The 16,667-nt window shown below is 40.0% G+C and overlaps 1 protein-coding gene across 3 annotated transcripts in view; it reads left to right on the forward strand.

Annotated features, from left to right (window-relative positions):
- LOC124878549 (SEC14-like protein 2) overlaps positions 1-16,667 on the forward strand; it is a 34,169-nt gene that overhangs the window by 1,348 nt on the left and 16,154 nt on the right. Inside the window, exons 2-9 of one of the 3 annotated variants that reach the window (XM_047382547.1) lie at positions 117-313; positions 5,124-5,199; positions 12,314-12,357; positions 12,759-12,821; positions 12,902-13,090; positions 15,391-15,486; positions 15,567-15,627; positions 16,497-16,580. In XM_047382547.1, the coding sequence (XP_047238503.1) occupies positions 260-313; positions 5,124-5,199; positions 12,314-12,357; positions 12,759-12,821; positions 12,902-13,090; positions 15,391-15,486; positions 15,567-15,627; positions 16,497-16,580 (667 nt within the window). In that variant the 5' untranslated portion in view covers positions 117-259. Of the gene's footprint in view, positions 1-3; positions 314-5,123; positions 5,200-11,631; positions 11,719-12,313; positions 12,358-12,758; positions 12,822-12,901; positions 13,091-15,390; positions 15,487-15,566; positions 15,628-16,496; positions 16,581-16,667 lie in introns of those variants that run through there. The other 2 variants (XM_047382546.1, XM_047382548.1) reach the window with 2 other exon arrangements.

Raw genomic sequence — 16,667 nt, forward strand, 5'->3', positions numbered from 1 at the left:
AGTGACTGCTCTTGTTCTCTCGAAGATCTTTGGCGGACCCAGCCGTTTTAAAGCGATCTCCTGCGAGTGTGAGTCGTGTTTACATTTTTCCTCCTCTGTCTGTCCTCCACCTGCAGGCCGCTGTTAGCGGAGAGTACCGGGAGACTGTAGCATCACGGCCCGGTGTCAGACACGGAGAACCGGCCTGCTGGTAACGGCGTCTGCTTGTGGATTTGACTTCGAAGAAGCGCTACCTGTCTGCCAGCTTTAGGTCTCAGAGATGAGCGGAAGAGTTGGAGACCTCAGTCCTAAGCAGGCTGAGGCACTGGAACAAGTACGTTGTTTTTGTTTTTTTTTTCGGATTAATTAAAAACGTATAAGAAACTCTTCGCAATGTTTACATCTAGCTTCACTGTTTCTCAACCTGATCATTTCAGATAATATCAGTCAGGTAGGGTTAAAGTGGAAAATCACATTTTAACTAAGTTTATTTTAATATCTGCTCACATCATTTTTGATCTGTTGTATCGGTTTTGCACATGCTTCCACACTAGAAAGGCTTAATGATAAGATGACATCAAAACACATAATTTACTACTTTATTTTATAATAGATTAATAAGAAGCCTGCAGAAGAACATGAAGAGAAATTTTTCAATTGGGCACTCGTGTAAAGGAGACGTTTAAATTTAAACGTCCTCACATTTTGTCACAATACGATCACAGATTCCAGTATTCTTATTTTTATGCACTGGACCAACATAAGGTAGTACAGAAAACTAAGGAGCTAGTTAAAAGACAAACACATTGAATTTAACTACAGCTGCAAGCGTTTTGAGAGATTTATCTACCAGTTTGCTCAGCTAGAAACTGAACTTATTGCTAATTTGCAAAAAAAAAAAAAAAAAAAAAACAACAAATGGACAAACATTTCGACTGTAAACATCAATTTTCAAGTCCTGCTGTAGATTTTCCATTTGATTTTGGTCTAGACTTTAAACCAACCCATTTTAACACATAAATAAGTGTTGATCTAAACCAGGGGTCTCCAACTCCAATCCTCAAGTGCTACTACCCTTCTGCTTTTAGATGCATCCCTGCTCCAACACACCTGAATCAAATGACTGGCTCATTAACAGGCCTTTGCCAAACTTGATGGCATTTTGAAGAGCTAATATAATCATTTGATTCAGCTGTGTCAAAGCAGGGATGCAGCTAAACGTTGCAGGACATTAGCTCTCGAGGACTGGAGTTGGAGACACCTAAACCATTTCATTATAGCTCTGACTGAATGCTTAAGATTGTCCTGCTAAAAGGTAAACCACCACCCGGGTCTTCTGCAGCCTCTAACTGTTGTCTTCCTGATTGCTCTGTATTTAGCTCCATTCATTTACTTATAAACTCAGACCCACTTCCCTGCCCTGCCGAAGAAAAGCATCCCCCAGAGCATGATTCTGCCTCTATCATGTGCAGAAAACATTTTGCCACTCTTCTGTGAAGGCCATATTCGTGGAATGCATGTCTTATAGTTGTCGTGTCCTGTGAAAAAGATTCTCCCACCTGAGCAGTGAATCTCTGCAGCTCCTTCTTTGCTGCCTCTCTGATTAATGACCGGCCTGTCAGCTTAGGTGGATGGCCATGATGGTTTTGAAGAGAGCTCTGTGAGATGTTGAAAGCTTGGGATATTGCTTTAGAAGCTAACCCTGGTTTAAACCTCTCCACAACTTTTTTCCTGACCTGTCTGACACAGGTGCACACTGACAGACAGGTGGACTCCCTTTACTATTTAGCTGAGTTAAGAAGGCAATTAGTTCTACCGAATAGATTTTTGTTGTTTTTTTTATTATTTTTTTTTGCAAAACCATTGAAAAATCAGGCATTTTCCTTTCACTTGACAAGGTTTCACAACTCTGAGTTGGTCTATCAATAAAAACAGGTGGAATTTAGTGATTGTGTCATGACAAAATGTGGAAAACTTTAAGGAGCACACATACTTATGCAAAGTACTGTGACTGTGTAAAAAGCTAAAATATCAAGAATCCTATCCAAACTCCCCTTAAACCAGTCAAAATTCCCAACTTTTTACCACATGATCATTGAGATGATTAATAAAATCCCCAACATGCTTCAGCTTAGTAGCCATCCTCAGGGAGTCTACTGACTCATTAAAACAGGTCCTTTTCAAAGAGACTTTCTCCCCATTGGAGAGAGCCACACCTGCAAGGGAGTTCTCCAACCAAACACCTAGAACATTGCATTGTTACAAAAAGTAACAGGAGAGGGTAGACATTATGTCTGAAAGTAATGCTCCGTGCAAACATAAAGACAAACCGAGAGGACTGTGTCTGTAACAGCATCACCGAGGCAGCAGCTTGCAGATTTTCTGAAGGAAACTTCCCAAAGTAACTCAAGGACATCAGACACATCATAAACCTGCAGCAAGCTGTGACACGTATCAGGCCTTTGTTACAGTTTAGGGGAGGTTCTCTTGTGTTTCAACATCACACTTATCATGAGCACAAAGCCTTGACTCTGGAAAAAATATTTTAGTGTGAGAAAACTTTACCAGTTCAGCCAGTGCTCTAGCTTCAAGGCCCAGTTGGTGGAGGTTATATGCTGTAATAAAAATGCAGTCACATTCCCACTGACAGCCAGCAGGTATCTGAAGAATATGCTTTATTTGTGTTGTGTTTTAGTTCTTCAATAATGCCGTTTGTGCCAAAACAGAGTACTTGTGAACAGGGGTGTCTGGTTAGGAAACCTCTGGGTCTGAGCTTTGATTTTTGCAGATGTGTTTCTTTTGGTGTTTTGTCCTTCAGCTGAGTATAAATGATTGGTTCACAGCCCGACATGAATCTGCCGGGATGAGAGACGCCTCCTCTAACTTATAGTATGCAAAGATTTTCTCAACTGGAATGCCCCCTATAGGTTGGTGGTCAGTTTCTGTCGCAAGTGGAATAGTTTGTGTTTAGAGGTCTTGAAGGCAGAATGGAGCAGGTGGATAGATGGGCTATATATGCAGACTAGAGGGTGATATTCTGCTCCTCTTGGAGAAGAAGAAGCCCGGAAGTCAACAGCGGTTCTCAGCTAAATCTCTGACTGTGATGTAAAACATAAAGTGAGATCTTGAAATAAGCTTCTTCTTTTGGTTGGTGGGGTCTTCATTCAGGATCTTCAGGGGAAGCTTGAAGTAGGGCTGCTGCTCCTGCACATCGAAAGTTTAGCTATCGAGATCTCCTAGATGCCTCCTCTTTGGGAGTTTTCCAAGGATGTCTTGTTGGGAATAGACCCAAAGACAGAGACAGAACTCTCAGGAAGGACTATACACTCCCCGACCACTTCATTAGCTACACTTTGCTAATGTCGGGTCAGACCCCCTTTTTTACTTCAGAACTGCCTTCATACTTGCCGTTGATTCAACACGGTGTCAGAATCATTCCTTAGAGGTCTTGGCCCATATTGACATGATAGCATCACACAGTTACTGCAGATTGTTTTGGCTGCACATCATGATGAAAACCTACCATTATACCACACCCCTAAGGTTTATCTGTGGATTGGGATCTGGTGACCATTGAGCCTGTTCCAGTACAGTGAACTCATTATCATGTTGAAGAAACCACTTTGAGATGATTTGTGACTTGGTGCATTATCCTGCTGGAAGTAGCCATTAGAAGATGGGTACACTGTGGACATGAAGGGATGGACATGGTCAGCAACACTAGTCAGGTAGGCTGTGGAGTTTAAAAGTGTGCAGAGGTGTACGAAGAAAACAGCCCACACACTTTTACACCACTACATCCAGTCTGAACTGCTGATGAAAGGCAGGATGGATCCATGCTTTCAAGCTAACACAAAATTCTGACCGTATCATCTGAATGTTGCAGCTGAAATTGAGACTCACTGGACCAGGCATCATTTTCCATAATCAGTTCTGGTGAGCCTGTGAGAACTGCAGCCTCAGGTGCCTGTTCTAAACTGGTTTTCTGCTGCTGTAGCCCATCTGACTCAAGGTTTGTAGTGTTGCTTTTTCAGAGGTGGTATTCTGCATACCTTGGTTGCTACAATAGATTATTTAAGATACTGTTGCCTTTCTAACATCTCAAACCAGTCTGCCTATTCTCTTGCCCCTGTCATTAAAAGGGCATTTTCATCCAGACAACTGCTTCTCACTGGATATTTATTTATTGGACAATTCCCTGTAAACCCGAGAGATGGTTGTGTGTGAAAATCCCAGTAGATTTGCAGTTTCTAAAATACTCAGAACAACCTATTATGCACCAACATCCACACCACATTCAAAGTCATTTAAACCTCTTTCATTCAGCGATTTGTCTTCACTACGTCCAGAGGACCAAATGCATTAAGTTCTTGCCACATGATTGGCTATTTGTATTAAACAATCATACAGGTGTTATTAATAAACTGCCAAGGGAGTGTAAATCCCTCTGGGCCTGGAAACACATTGAGCTGATGCAGAACGGGCTGGAGAATGTCACGTGGGAAGAGGATGTCTGGGTTTTCCTCCTGGATCTGTTACCTTCACGACCCAGTCCACTTGTTTGACCAAAAAGAGCCATCATAAATAAAATGCATCAGATGAGATTAAAAAGGTATTATGTAAAAGGTAATATAAAAACAAAAAGGAAAACTAGAAAATCACCTGGCTGTAAATGAATAATAAAGTTTAAAATGTAAAGATTAATTCACCAACAACTAATTGAAGAAGTTTAATTCTGTTTTATTTATGAAACAAACCATATAAAACTATCCATATAGGATAATTACTGATGGGGGAAAAACTCCTTTCCGAATATTTTGGAATATATTCAACTTTAGTTTGGAGGAATGATTACATATTCTCACTGTGAGACAATTATTATCTAATTAAACTAATTAAAGTAGTTGGAAATATGTTTCCATGGTGATGTCAGTGGAGGCTGAAAAGTGTTGTTGGAAACCATAAGGGCAAATCTGCGTTTGTGCTGCTCCAAAACATGTTTACAGGCAACAAAAAAGACAGTTTGGAGATAAAACCGGAAACCAAAAGCCCATCATGGCAGCAGAAGTAAAAAAGTAACTCTACCTCCAAATTTGATCTGTAATGTTTGGGTTGAACTCACATCTGATTTGATCTGTTTTTAGTTTCGACCGAGGATACAAGACATTCTTCCTCAACTTCCGGCACAGGATGACCACTTCCTGTTACGTTGGCTCCGAGGTGAGTTAATAAATCATCATCAATTCAGCATTTTTTTTATTTATTTTTTTGTTAAATTAAACTTGATGCTGCAGAAACTTCTCCATAAATACTATTGTGGGTAGATATTTGCTTCCTTTCCGGAAATAATTTCCATGCAGTCCTAGGTAAAATCTGTGTCTTTGCTCTCTGGCTGTAAGCAGAAGCTGCAGGAGTTTATCACATGAAACTATGTGATGCAACACATGTGAAAAGAGTTTGCAGAAGCTGAGAAAGAGACTCACTTTTAGCTGAATTTGAGGGTGAAATGGTACCTGAATTAGTATAACTATCCTGGGGTGCATTAAGATTGTATGGTAGGAAGTAGGAAGCTGAAGCAGGTCTTATTAGTTGCAGCAGCAGAGGTACAACAATCTGTGTAATCCACAGTTAATCGCATTAAGAGTGGAGTACAGGAGTCTGCTGCTGTTTCTGTTGCTCTGCTGGGTTTAAATATTCAGAATTTAGAAGATGTTGAGAAGTTGTTTCTTACCAAGAACTCAGAGCAGCATTGAGGGTGCTTTGTTCTCCTAATTAAGCTTCACTGAATGACCGTACCAGTTATAAAATGCCAGTTTTGCCCTCTGGAAAACTGAGTGTCATAGCTCCAAACATGAACAATAAAGCTCTGTTACTGTGACGAATGCTCTAAACAATTATAGTTCTGTCACCCTGGCATGGATAAACAAAATCTACCATTGAAGTTGCATAAAATGAGATTAACACAAATAGCAATTAGCTTAAAGGAGGCATGTTTTTCACTCTTTTTCTAAGTGTTACACGATTTCCTTGCACTTAATGAAATGTTTGTGACATGAAAATATACATGCAGTACCAAGCCTTGTAGCCTTTACTGGCAAATGGTGGCAGTTTGTGCATGAAAGGTGCACCAGGCAAGCCCCCCTCTTCAGTTTCTCAGAAGATTAAAATATTAAGACCAATGAGAATGATTTTTAATAGGGAAATGTTGGGGCCATGCTATGTTCTACAAAGTCATGGAAAAGACTGCTGATTTGAGAGCTGTCCTGTAACAAGGTCATTGCTAAAGGAGCGGCTCGTTCACAAAATGCTCTATCCAAGCATATTAATGGAAAGTTGAGCGGAAGGAAAAAATATGGTTAAAAAAAACTTGCCGAGGAACAGAAGATGGCAAAGCTTGTTCAAGAGTTTTGGGGAATTGGACTGCAGCTGGAGTCAGAGTTTCAAGAGCCACCACACAGACGTAACCAGGACAGGGCTACAACTGTTGTATTTTTCTTGTGCTAAGCCACTCCTTAACCACTGCAGACATCTTACGCGGGCTAAGGAGAAAAATGGCTGGACTGTTGCTCAGTGCCCCGGCGTACTCTATTCAGATAAAAGTTTTGCATTTTATTTGGAAATCAAGGTCCCAGAGCCTGGATGAGAGTGGAGACGCACCTATTCCAAGCTGCTTGAGGTCCATTATGAAGTTTCCATCGTCTGTGATGATATGGATAGCCATGTCATCTGCTGGTGCTGGTCCACTTTGAATATTTTTAATTCCTGTTTAACATATTGTCACTTGTAGGCTCAATAATCCTAACCTTTTACTGTCGGTTTAATCTTCTGCATCTTCATCAGAAACAGTTTCTGATTTTATTCTGTAAGTGTTGGCAAAAGTTTGCCTTTTGCTACCAAACTCAAGATATTCACCTTCCCACCTGAGAAAAATGCCAGAAAGACCTCAGATTTTTTAAGCCTTTTCATGCGAGGCCACAAAAAGTATCTGAGGTGCTAAAATCCTACTTGTTAATCTTGAGCTTACAGGACACAAAGTGCTAATCGTTGTAGAGCTGCATCTAGTACTGTGTTCCTCCATCAGTGAGTGTGTAACTGCTGGAGAAAACTGGCCATTAAAGCAAAGCTGAAAATTGAAACTTTTCTTCTACAGTGAATAGACCCTGGTGTAAAGTGCGACTTGGGATAAAGATGTGAAAGGTCTATTGTTGCACTGAGATAAAGCTGTGGCATAACATTTCTCTTTGGAAACCTGAATGGCTTGTTGAATGAGATAAAACAGCTTGGGTGAATTCCAGGTGAGTGGCTGGTATTACTGTAGAGCTGTTATTTGCCACCTTAAACGTCTAAATATCTTTTACAGAAGTAAAACTTTCTTTTTTTATGTCAAAGTACACCCTAATTAACTTACTATTATGGTCATAACAGAGTGTTGTGTTACCATGGTATCACCAGGCTAAATATGCTAAAAAGAAATCTTAATTTCTTATTGCTGCTGTGACAGTTTCCCTGTAGGGACTAATAAAGTGTTTGCCTGTCTGAATATCCCAATAAATACAGTTATGGTGAGAAAGAAAGTACACCTTCTTTAAATTTTAAGGTGTCAGCCATTAGGGCACAATAAAAAAAAATTTAAAAAAAATCTCAATTGGTTTTGATCCAACTTAAAGTGTGTCAGAACCGGTGTGACCACCTCTTAAAGGACAGGAGTTTTGGCAGTCTGCTGGGTAGCCAACCTGAGCCTCCTGGTTGGTGTCTGAAAGCCACGCAGATGTTTAGGTGCCAGCCCGTTAAGTTTCAGTCCTGTAGTGCACTGGAAGCCTGTGAAGCTGGGTCTGTATAGGTGATGTGGTCACATTTTCACTTACCAATGAGAAGATAGGCTAATGCATTCTGCATTAGCTGCAGATGACCGGTCTTATCAATGCCAAAGTATAAGGAATCACATCTGCACCACCCATGAAGATATGATTACTCCAGATCTTTGAGAGATTGCCTTTGACCTTAGCTAGAAATCCAGGTGGGTAAAAGTTCTTTATGACAGAGCTCACCTGCTTTTTAAATTTAGAGAGAAAGATTATTTACAGTAATAGTGAAACACACTTTAGACAGGTGGCTACCTTTCCAGGACTGGATCACCCAGAAAATTCACCCCAAGATTAGAGTGTGCGATTCTCAAAGAGACGCCAAGAAGCCAAGAGCTCCATCTCAGCCTCTACAGGCCTCAGTTTGGATGATGTACATGTTCAAGTATAGCTTGCTTGGAAGGGTTGCATCACACCATGTTGGAGAAAACCAAGAAGCATATCGGCGCAAACACCTCAGAGCAACTGTCAAGCATGGTGGTGTAGGGATGATGATTCGGGCTTGTTTGACAAAAAAGGAAGCCATTGGGTTAGCTATGAACTTCTCTTTATACCAAAGTATTTTAGAGTAAAATGTGACAATCTGTGCCGACAACTGAAGCTTGACCCAAACTGCGTTATCAACAAGATGATCCCAAACCCAGCAGCACATCTAATTCAATTCAGTTTCAATTCAGTTTATTTATATAGCGCCAATTCACAACACATGTTGTCTCAAGGCACTTCACAACAGTCAGGTTCATACATTCCAATTAATCCTAACCATTGAACAGTGCAGTCAGATTCAGTTATTTATTCAAATTGGATAAAAGGTTTTTCTGTCTAAGGAAACCCAGCAGATTGCATCCAGTCAGTGACTTGCAGCATTCACTCCTCCTAGATGAGCATGTAGAGACAGTGGACAGTCACTGGCGTTGACTTTGCAGCAATCCCTCATACTGAGCATGCATGTAGCGACAGTGGAGAGGAAAAACTTCCTTTTAACAGGAAGAAACCTCCAGCAGAACCAGGCTCAGTGTGAGCGGCCATCTCCCATGACCTACTGGGGGTTTGAGAGAACAGAGCAGAGACACAAAAAGAACACAGAAGCACTGATCCAGGAGTACTTTCTATGGGAAGGAAAAGTAAATGTTAATGGATGTAGCTCCTTTAGTCGTTTCACCTAGAAAGAAAGAACAGATAAACTCTGAGCCAGTTTTCAAGGTTAGAGTCTGAAAGAGAGCACATATAATTAGTTACAGTAAAAGCTCAGTCAATTTCCATGTCTAGGAGAGAGAAAGGGTTAAACACTGAAAGACAGGGCCAAGTGGATCATCTGTAGAGGGCGAGCATTAAGTTGTTGCCAGCAGAAGCTTGGAGGATGCCCTTCTCCAGAAAAGTGTCACAGGTAGACACAGAGCCAGGCCAGGTGTAGCTTCTAGGAAGAGAAAAGAGAGAACAAAGTTAAAAGCTGAAATAACAGCAAATAATGCAAAATTGGAGAGTAGTGTGAGAATGTAGCGAAGAGGGTGAAAGTGGTCATTATGTCCTCCAGCAGCCTAAGCCTATAGCAGCATAACTACAGAGATAGCTGTTGCTATTCTACAACAGAATAGCAACAAAAGAAGATGTCGCAATGACCCAGTCAAAGTCCAGACATCAGCAGGGTGCCTTGCTGTGACAGGACCTTAAGGAAGCTTTGCAGAAACTAATGTCTGCAAACCTGAATGAAGCAAAGCAACTTTGTAAAGAAAAGAATGAAAGGGTGGAATCAGTTTTTATACATTTGAGATAAGATGGAAAGTATTTCAAGGCCTGGTAAAGGCCGGATCATTTCTCTATCTCTTCATATGTAACACCCCAGGGTGTTTTTGCTTATGATTTTAACAGGTAGACAGGTATCTTTCCAGTCTGCCGAAGGGCTTATGTTTTGTTTTATTTTTATAAGAGTTTGACTCCCTTTTGGTCCTTTTTAAAAGATGTTAAAAAAAACAAATAAGGAAACATTGCATCTGTTTTGATATTAGCATTAGAAATAAAACAGAATATCTGGATTGTTTCAGGGTGTTCTACCTATTATGTCCTTAGCTGCCTATTACTACACTTTTATCTTTAGAAACCTCCATCTTCATAGATACCAGCTGGGAGGAAAAAACCGTGCCAGTTGTGCAGAAGCGGTTCTGTTAAACAGAACTTTACCATGACTTCCTTTTCTGAACACCTCCACTGTCTGCTTCCAGTCACAAGATTATTACTATTCACAGCTTGTGATCACGTGTGCATTTTGACTTTAACCTTCACATTTAGCCGACACCGAATGTTGACGCCTGCCTTTCATTGACCTTTATAGTCGTCTTCAAGTTGTTTTGTATTCATAAGATAAGCTGTAAGACTTGGTGCCTGCTGTTATCAACATTAATAACTATACAACCTTATTAAACCTTTAATATTTCTGTTAGAAGATGTCAGAACAAATCAGATGTATACTTAATAACTGCATTCTGTTTCTGACAATGAACTGAACACTTGTAGCATCATTAAAATGAAAGACGTGGCGTTAGTGACCCGTGTTAACACCCTGCCTTACCGTTTTAAAGGTTCTGTGCCACCGACGTTAATGTGCCAAGGTGGAACAGTGAACATAATCCACTGGCTGAATAAATTGCTCCTTTCACGTCACAGCCACAGCTCTGCCACAGTGCTACCACGCTACCGGACTGACAGCTGCAGAGTTAATCACCTTACAGAGAGTATTAGACAATGAACTGTCCACTCTGTTCAGCATGAGCATGTCCTCAAAGTGCTTTTATAACCGACTGATTACCAGACCAGACGGTCTACTTTCATTTCCTAAACTTTGTGCCAGTGTTGTGTGGAGCTTTCTGAATTTATTGAACAAATATTTATTTATAACGAACAGTGAGGTGTATGAAAGATTTACTCCATTTTTTAAAAACATAAAAGTTAATATTTTCAGTGTTTTGTTCTTCCATTAGGGCAACCTCAGAATTACATTAACATAAAAAGTCAATATATTGACTCGCCAAACCTGGAGTCAATTATTCTACTGATAACAGATTCTTTAAAACACAGTTTGTGATTTCTGAAACTACTGGGATTTTTAGCTTGTTCTTGTGAACCCAATATCTTAAATGGTCTCATCTCATTAGTTGGATATATCATTACACCACAATGCCTAAGTAGGTGGTGCGTGTCAAAGTAACATCCACATGAATGGCAGGACCCAGAGTGTCCAGGAGAGCATTTCATAAAGCATGTGGCCGTCAGGAGCTTGCCTCTTTCCCATAGTGCATCCTGCTGCCATGTGTGCCACAGCTAAGCAAACCACATTAACTGCCATCCATGTGACGTGAAACATGATTCACCAGAACAGACCAACATTGCTCTTTGGTCCAGTTCTGATACTGACATGCGCTTTCCTGGTGCTTTCAGAGGCAGACAGGGGTCAGCATGGGCACCCTGATGGTCCGGGCCATACAGACCATGATGCACTGTGTGTTCTGACACATTTCTATCAGAACCAGTATTGACTTCTTCTCTATACATCTTACTGCAGATGTAAGTTTTGGACTAACAAAGTAGTGCATTGTTGTGGAAGTTTAATGATTCATGGTTTTCAAAACTTTACAACAGGGTTCCTACATATTTTTCATGTAAGAATTCCAGACTTTCCAGAGTTCTCAATCCTTTATATTAATTTCAAAATAATATAGCTCACTATGTATTTATGGTTTCTACAGTGGGCAGGCTTTAAATATGGATGCTGCAAAGGCCAGAGGATGGATGGATGGACAGACACAAGGAGGAAAGACAAATAGAAGTTGGACAGAAGGAAGAAAAGAGGGAATTAATTGATGTAGCAGAAGAGAGCAAGGAAGTAAGGAAGGACACAAATAGAAGGAAGCAAGAACACTAATAGGAGGAAAGGACGGAAGGACAGATATAGCCAACATTTGACACTAGGCTAGAAGGATAGAAACAATGGTGATAGGACACAGGGATGGTAGGACAGAAAAAGGTGAAATTGAACAAAAGGATGGAAGGACAGAGAGAAGTTAGATTGGACAGAAGTAAAAACAGAGTGAAGGACATGAGGAAGAAGAAAAGGTATTACAGAAGGAAGGTTACAAGATTTGATAATGGAAGGAATAAAGTCTTAAAGTACAAATGTCTCATTTTCTTGTTATAGTATATAGGACATGGAAAACACTACACTCAAATTCCATGCTTTTCCAAACTACATAAGAACTCGGAGAAAAACATTTTCTATCGTAATCTCATTTAAATTGTAAATGGGTATCCGATCAATTGTGATTTTATTAGTTTGTACATCCTTAAACTACCTTTCCTTTTTTCCCATTTGTTGTACAAATTTATGGTTAGAGTAATGGCAAAATTTATAGTATCCCATATTAAGACCTTGTAACATCAATGACATCGTCTTACATTAATGACTGCCTCTTCTCTTTCAGCGAGAAACTTCAATGTTCAGAAGTCTGAGGCCATGCTACGAAAGGTAACCCGTCAAGGCACAATAAAACAATCTGCAGCTGCAGCAAAGCATCAGAGTACACATTACCTAAGGAGCTAAGTACAACCACATGGGATTTCTGTTTAATGAATGGGAAGTGTGGAGGTGCACTTAGCTGCAGCTCAGACTGTGTGAGACATTAGTGCAGGCGTGGCTGCAGATAATAGAGGAGCGGGGGGGTTGAAGGTTCACAGAGGGCAGACTGAGTCATCATAGCAACCTGAGGGAGATAAGACACAGACAAGAAATTAAAGCACTTATGGCAGGTTAAGATTAGCAGTTGCATCATTTACAGATAATCGCCTTCCACTAGGATGCAGAACACGTTCAAATCCTCCACCCTAATGCTACATGTAAGCTAAACAAAAACAAATCTTCTTTTTCAGCATCTGGAGTTCAGGAAACACATGAAAGTAGATGCAATAATCACTGACTGGCGTCCACCTGAGGTAAAACATGAAAAACCGTGTTCTGAACTTTACAAATACAAAAAAGCAATTTACCTTTATAAAACTGGCTCCCCCTGTAGGTGATAGAGAAATATCTCTCAGGAGGGATGTGTGGTTATGACCGTGAGGGGAGCCCCATCTGGTACGATGTGATTGGACCTGTGGATCCCAAAGGTCTCTTCCTGTCTGCCTCCAAGCAGGACTTCATCAAGTCCAAGATCAGAGACTGTGAGATGCTGCAGCAGGAATGCAACCTCCAGTCAGAGAGAGTAAGTGCCGAGGCTGCAAACATTAGGACAGATTTTCTGTTCTGGGGCAGAGGTTTGGTGGCAACGGAAAAATGGCTAGCTTAAAGGACTGAAAGTACAATAACTGACTGCTAGATTCACTGAATGTACAGATTTACAGGTTTTCACTTTTGTCTCAACCAATAGTTCTGTTTTAATAAATGAAATCAGTCACTAAAAGTGATTTCTTTCCCTTGAACTTTGTCACATTCCTCTTGTGCTCCACTCTAACTGTGAAAAGAGTTTTAATCACAAACATCAAGGTATTTTATTTGGATTTTATTTGATTGTCAACAGAGATTAGTGCATATTAGTGATGTGTAAAAAAATTATGCATGGTTTTCAATTTGTTTGTTAGAGAAAAATCAAAAAAGTGGCACGCATTTGTGAACAGCTGTCCTAGGTCTACCCTTTGTAGAACCACCTTTTGGGGTACGTCTACCAGCTTTGCACATTTAGAAGGAAGATGAACCTCTACCTCAGTCTCACGTTTTTGACAGTCTCTAACAGGTTTTTTTTTTTTAAGGATTGGATTGTTTTTTGCTCCATTTAACTTTGTATCAACTCTAACTAGCTTCCCTGTCCCTGCTGAAAAAAGCATCCCTACAGCACATATTGCCACCACCATGTTTTACTGCAGGGATGGTGTGTTTCAGGTGCTGTGAAGTTTTTAGAAGAAAATCAATAGTATTTCAGATCAAAGTATCCAAAATGAGCTTTCTCTGTAGGGTGGCCGGAGTCAGCCTTAGAGATAGTCTTGAGTTTCAGGCATCTGATCCGGATGCCTCTTGGGCACATCCCACCGGGAGAAGACCCGCCTTACACTGGAGGGACTGTATATCCCATCTGGGTTGGGATTGCCTTAGGATCCCCAGAAGGTACTGTATGGTGACACCTGGGAGAAGGATGTCTGGGCTTCCCTCCTGGACCTTTTACCCCTCTGACCCCATCTTTGATAAGCGTAAGATGGACGGAAAAACATAGTATGTCAGATGCATTTGGTGTCGTCTGGCCAGAGCGCTTTCTTTCACATGTTTGCTGTGGCCCCTACATGGTATGTTGGGTACTAGAAGACAGGATTATTTGGGTTTCTTTCAACAATCTTGGCGCTCTTTCATGCGATCCAAATTTTAAGTCAAATCTTTTAAATAGGACTTGTTATGACTTTCAACTTTCTTTTAGTTACTCTTCCAGACTTTATTAGTGGATTCCTTGCAGCTCCTCCACAGTTACCATGGACCTCTTGGCTACTTCTCTGATAAACGCTCTTCTGCCTGGCCTGTCAGTTCGGTTGGACGACCTTATACTCCACTTTCAGATGAACAGTGAAGCGTTCAAGGCTTGGGATAGTATTTTAGAACCTTAAACCATGCCTTCTGATCTATATTTTCCTTCTACGTCAATAATAAAGTCCATCGAAGTTCATGGTTGTAACGTGACAAAATGTGTAATGTATAAATACTTTCCTTTACATACGGAGAGGCTGCAGGTTGTATTGGTCAACCAAAAACAACAATGAGATTGTAAGAATGAGTGACTATTACCACCTAAAGATAACATCCCATCTTTATGAGCCAGGAACAATGGTTGGTTAGAGAGAACTATACATGGTATTGGTAGATAACACAAACTACCTGCTGGAGCAGATGGATAATTGTATTTTGTTAGAAACAGCTAGAACCAGCATGGGCTGAGTGTCTGCCCTCTGGAATATTGTGGACAATCATTAACCCCAAAAGGTAGACATATGTATGACTGTAATGTCCAAAGATAAACCTGGAAAAACATGATGGGTCCAATCTAAAAGTGTTTTACAGTCTTTGATTTATCAGGAAGGACTGAGGAGTTTCATATAGTCACATCATTTTGGCACTCAAATTATGTAAATCCAAAAATTCACATATATTGCACTTCATATCAATACTGTATGTAGGCTTGTATGCAGCTATCCTCACAGAACAGTCCATTGACAGTACATCTGGGCTGCAGTCAGGCTGCTGTAAAGTTCTGCTGTCAGAAGGTTCTGAAGTGTCTTTGTCTAAGTAAAATTAAAGCCATATTATCCCTTTTGGTCAAACATGTATACATGATGATAATAAAAATGTAGTTTGTGTAATTTAATTTTTCAATAGTGAACAATTTGCTAGATTATACTGAATTGCAGTTTAATTATTAATAATGAACTACAACAACATTTAATATCCCTTTGGGAATAATAAAGTATATTTTAATTGAATTGAATTCATGCGGGTTTGTTTTTTTTCTCCTGTGTTATTTTTTAGCTGGGCAGAAATGTTGAGTCTATCACGATGATCTATGATGTTGAAGGTCTGGGACTGAAACACTTATGGAAACCTGCAATAGAAACATATGGAGAGGTACAACGCTACACGAATCCTGTGTAATCCTCTCTCACAGTGAACAGTTTGTTGATATCTCGGCTCCATTGTCCCACCAGATCCTGCAGATGTTTGAAGATAACTATCCAGAGGGCCTGAAGAGGCTGTTTGTCATTAAGGGTAAATTTTAAAATAAACAATGTTCTGAGAGATTAAACTAATTGGATACACTCGATTTATGCTTTTACATTTTTTAAAAACATCTGACAATGACAGGGTCTATGATTTAATGTTTGCTGATTAATACCCTTTATTCTTAATACTTGTTACTAAAAACTAGTATTTGGTGCACAGATTACTGTTTTCTTCAATTCCCTAAAGAGTCAGAAAGACTTTGATTAAGACTTTGATTTTAGAGCAGGAACTTGTTTTTTTGTTGGCACTCTCATAACAATGTAAACTGGTTTTACTGTGAACAGTGACACTGGTGTCTCAGCTAATACCAGTTCATGGCCCTTAACCCATGGTGGTTTCTTGGTTCTTGATTTTAACCTTTTTCCTTTGGAAGTTTGGATCTTTTTCCAGACTTTTCCAGACTGACTTATCTAAATAACTTGACTTGCATTCAATTGATTTAACTGAGGGTCTGAAAGAAACTGTAGTTGTTTAGGAATGGGTCACTTTCTGACACTTTCACTGGGATTCTTGGACGTTTCTGTTGTTCTGAGTGTTGTTCAATCCTGTGAGTGTCGTCAAACAAATATTTTTTTTATTTCTGGGAATGAAACAATCATCAATCAGACGTTCAGAGGCCTTGTAAACGTCATAGACATTGTGAAAACCAATGCACCACTTATAAACCTTTTTTGGAATGTATGAATATATTTAAATTTGTATGTATGATTCTAACCCTGTTTGTTTTAGTGAAAATTCACAATAAATTCCAACTTCTGCAACCAGTTATTGACATTTATGCCTATATTTAGTGTATGTAAATGCCTGACTGCAACATACTTATTTAACATTGTCATATTTTTTCCTCCTTTTAGCTCCCAAGCTCTTCCCTGTGGCCTATAACCTCATCAAGCACTTTCTGAGTGAGAACACACGGCTGAAAATCTACATCCTGGGGGGTGAGATGTGGACACATCACCCCAGAGCTGCACCATATCTTAAAAACATGGCATCATAGCAATATCAATGTTCTAAATAATATCACA

Source organism: Girardinichthys multiradiatus, chromosome 12 (genome assembly GCF_021462225.1).
Source record: "Girardinichthys multiradiatus isolate DD_20200921_A chromosome 12, DD_fGirMul_XY1, whole genome shotgun sequence".
NCBI lineage: Eukaryota > Metazoa > Chordata > Actinopteri > Cyprinodontiformes > Goodeidae > Girardinichthys > Girardinichthys multiradiatus.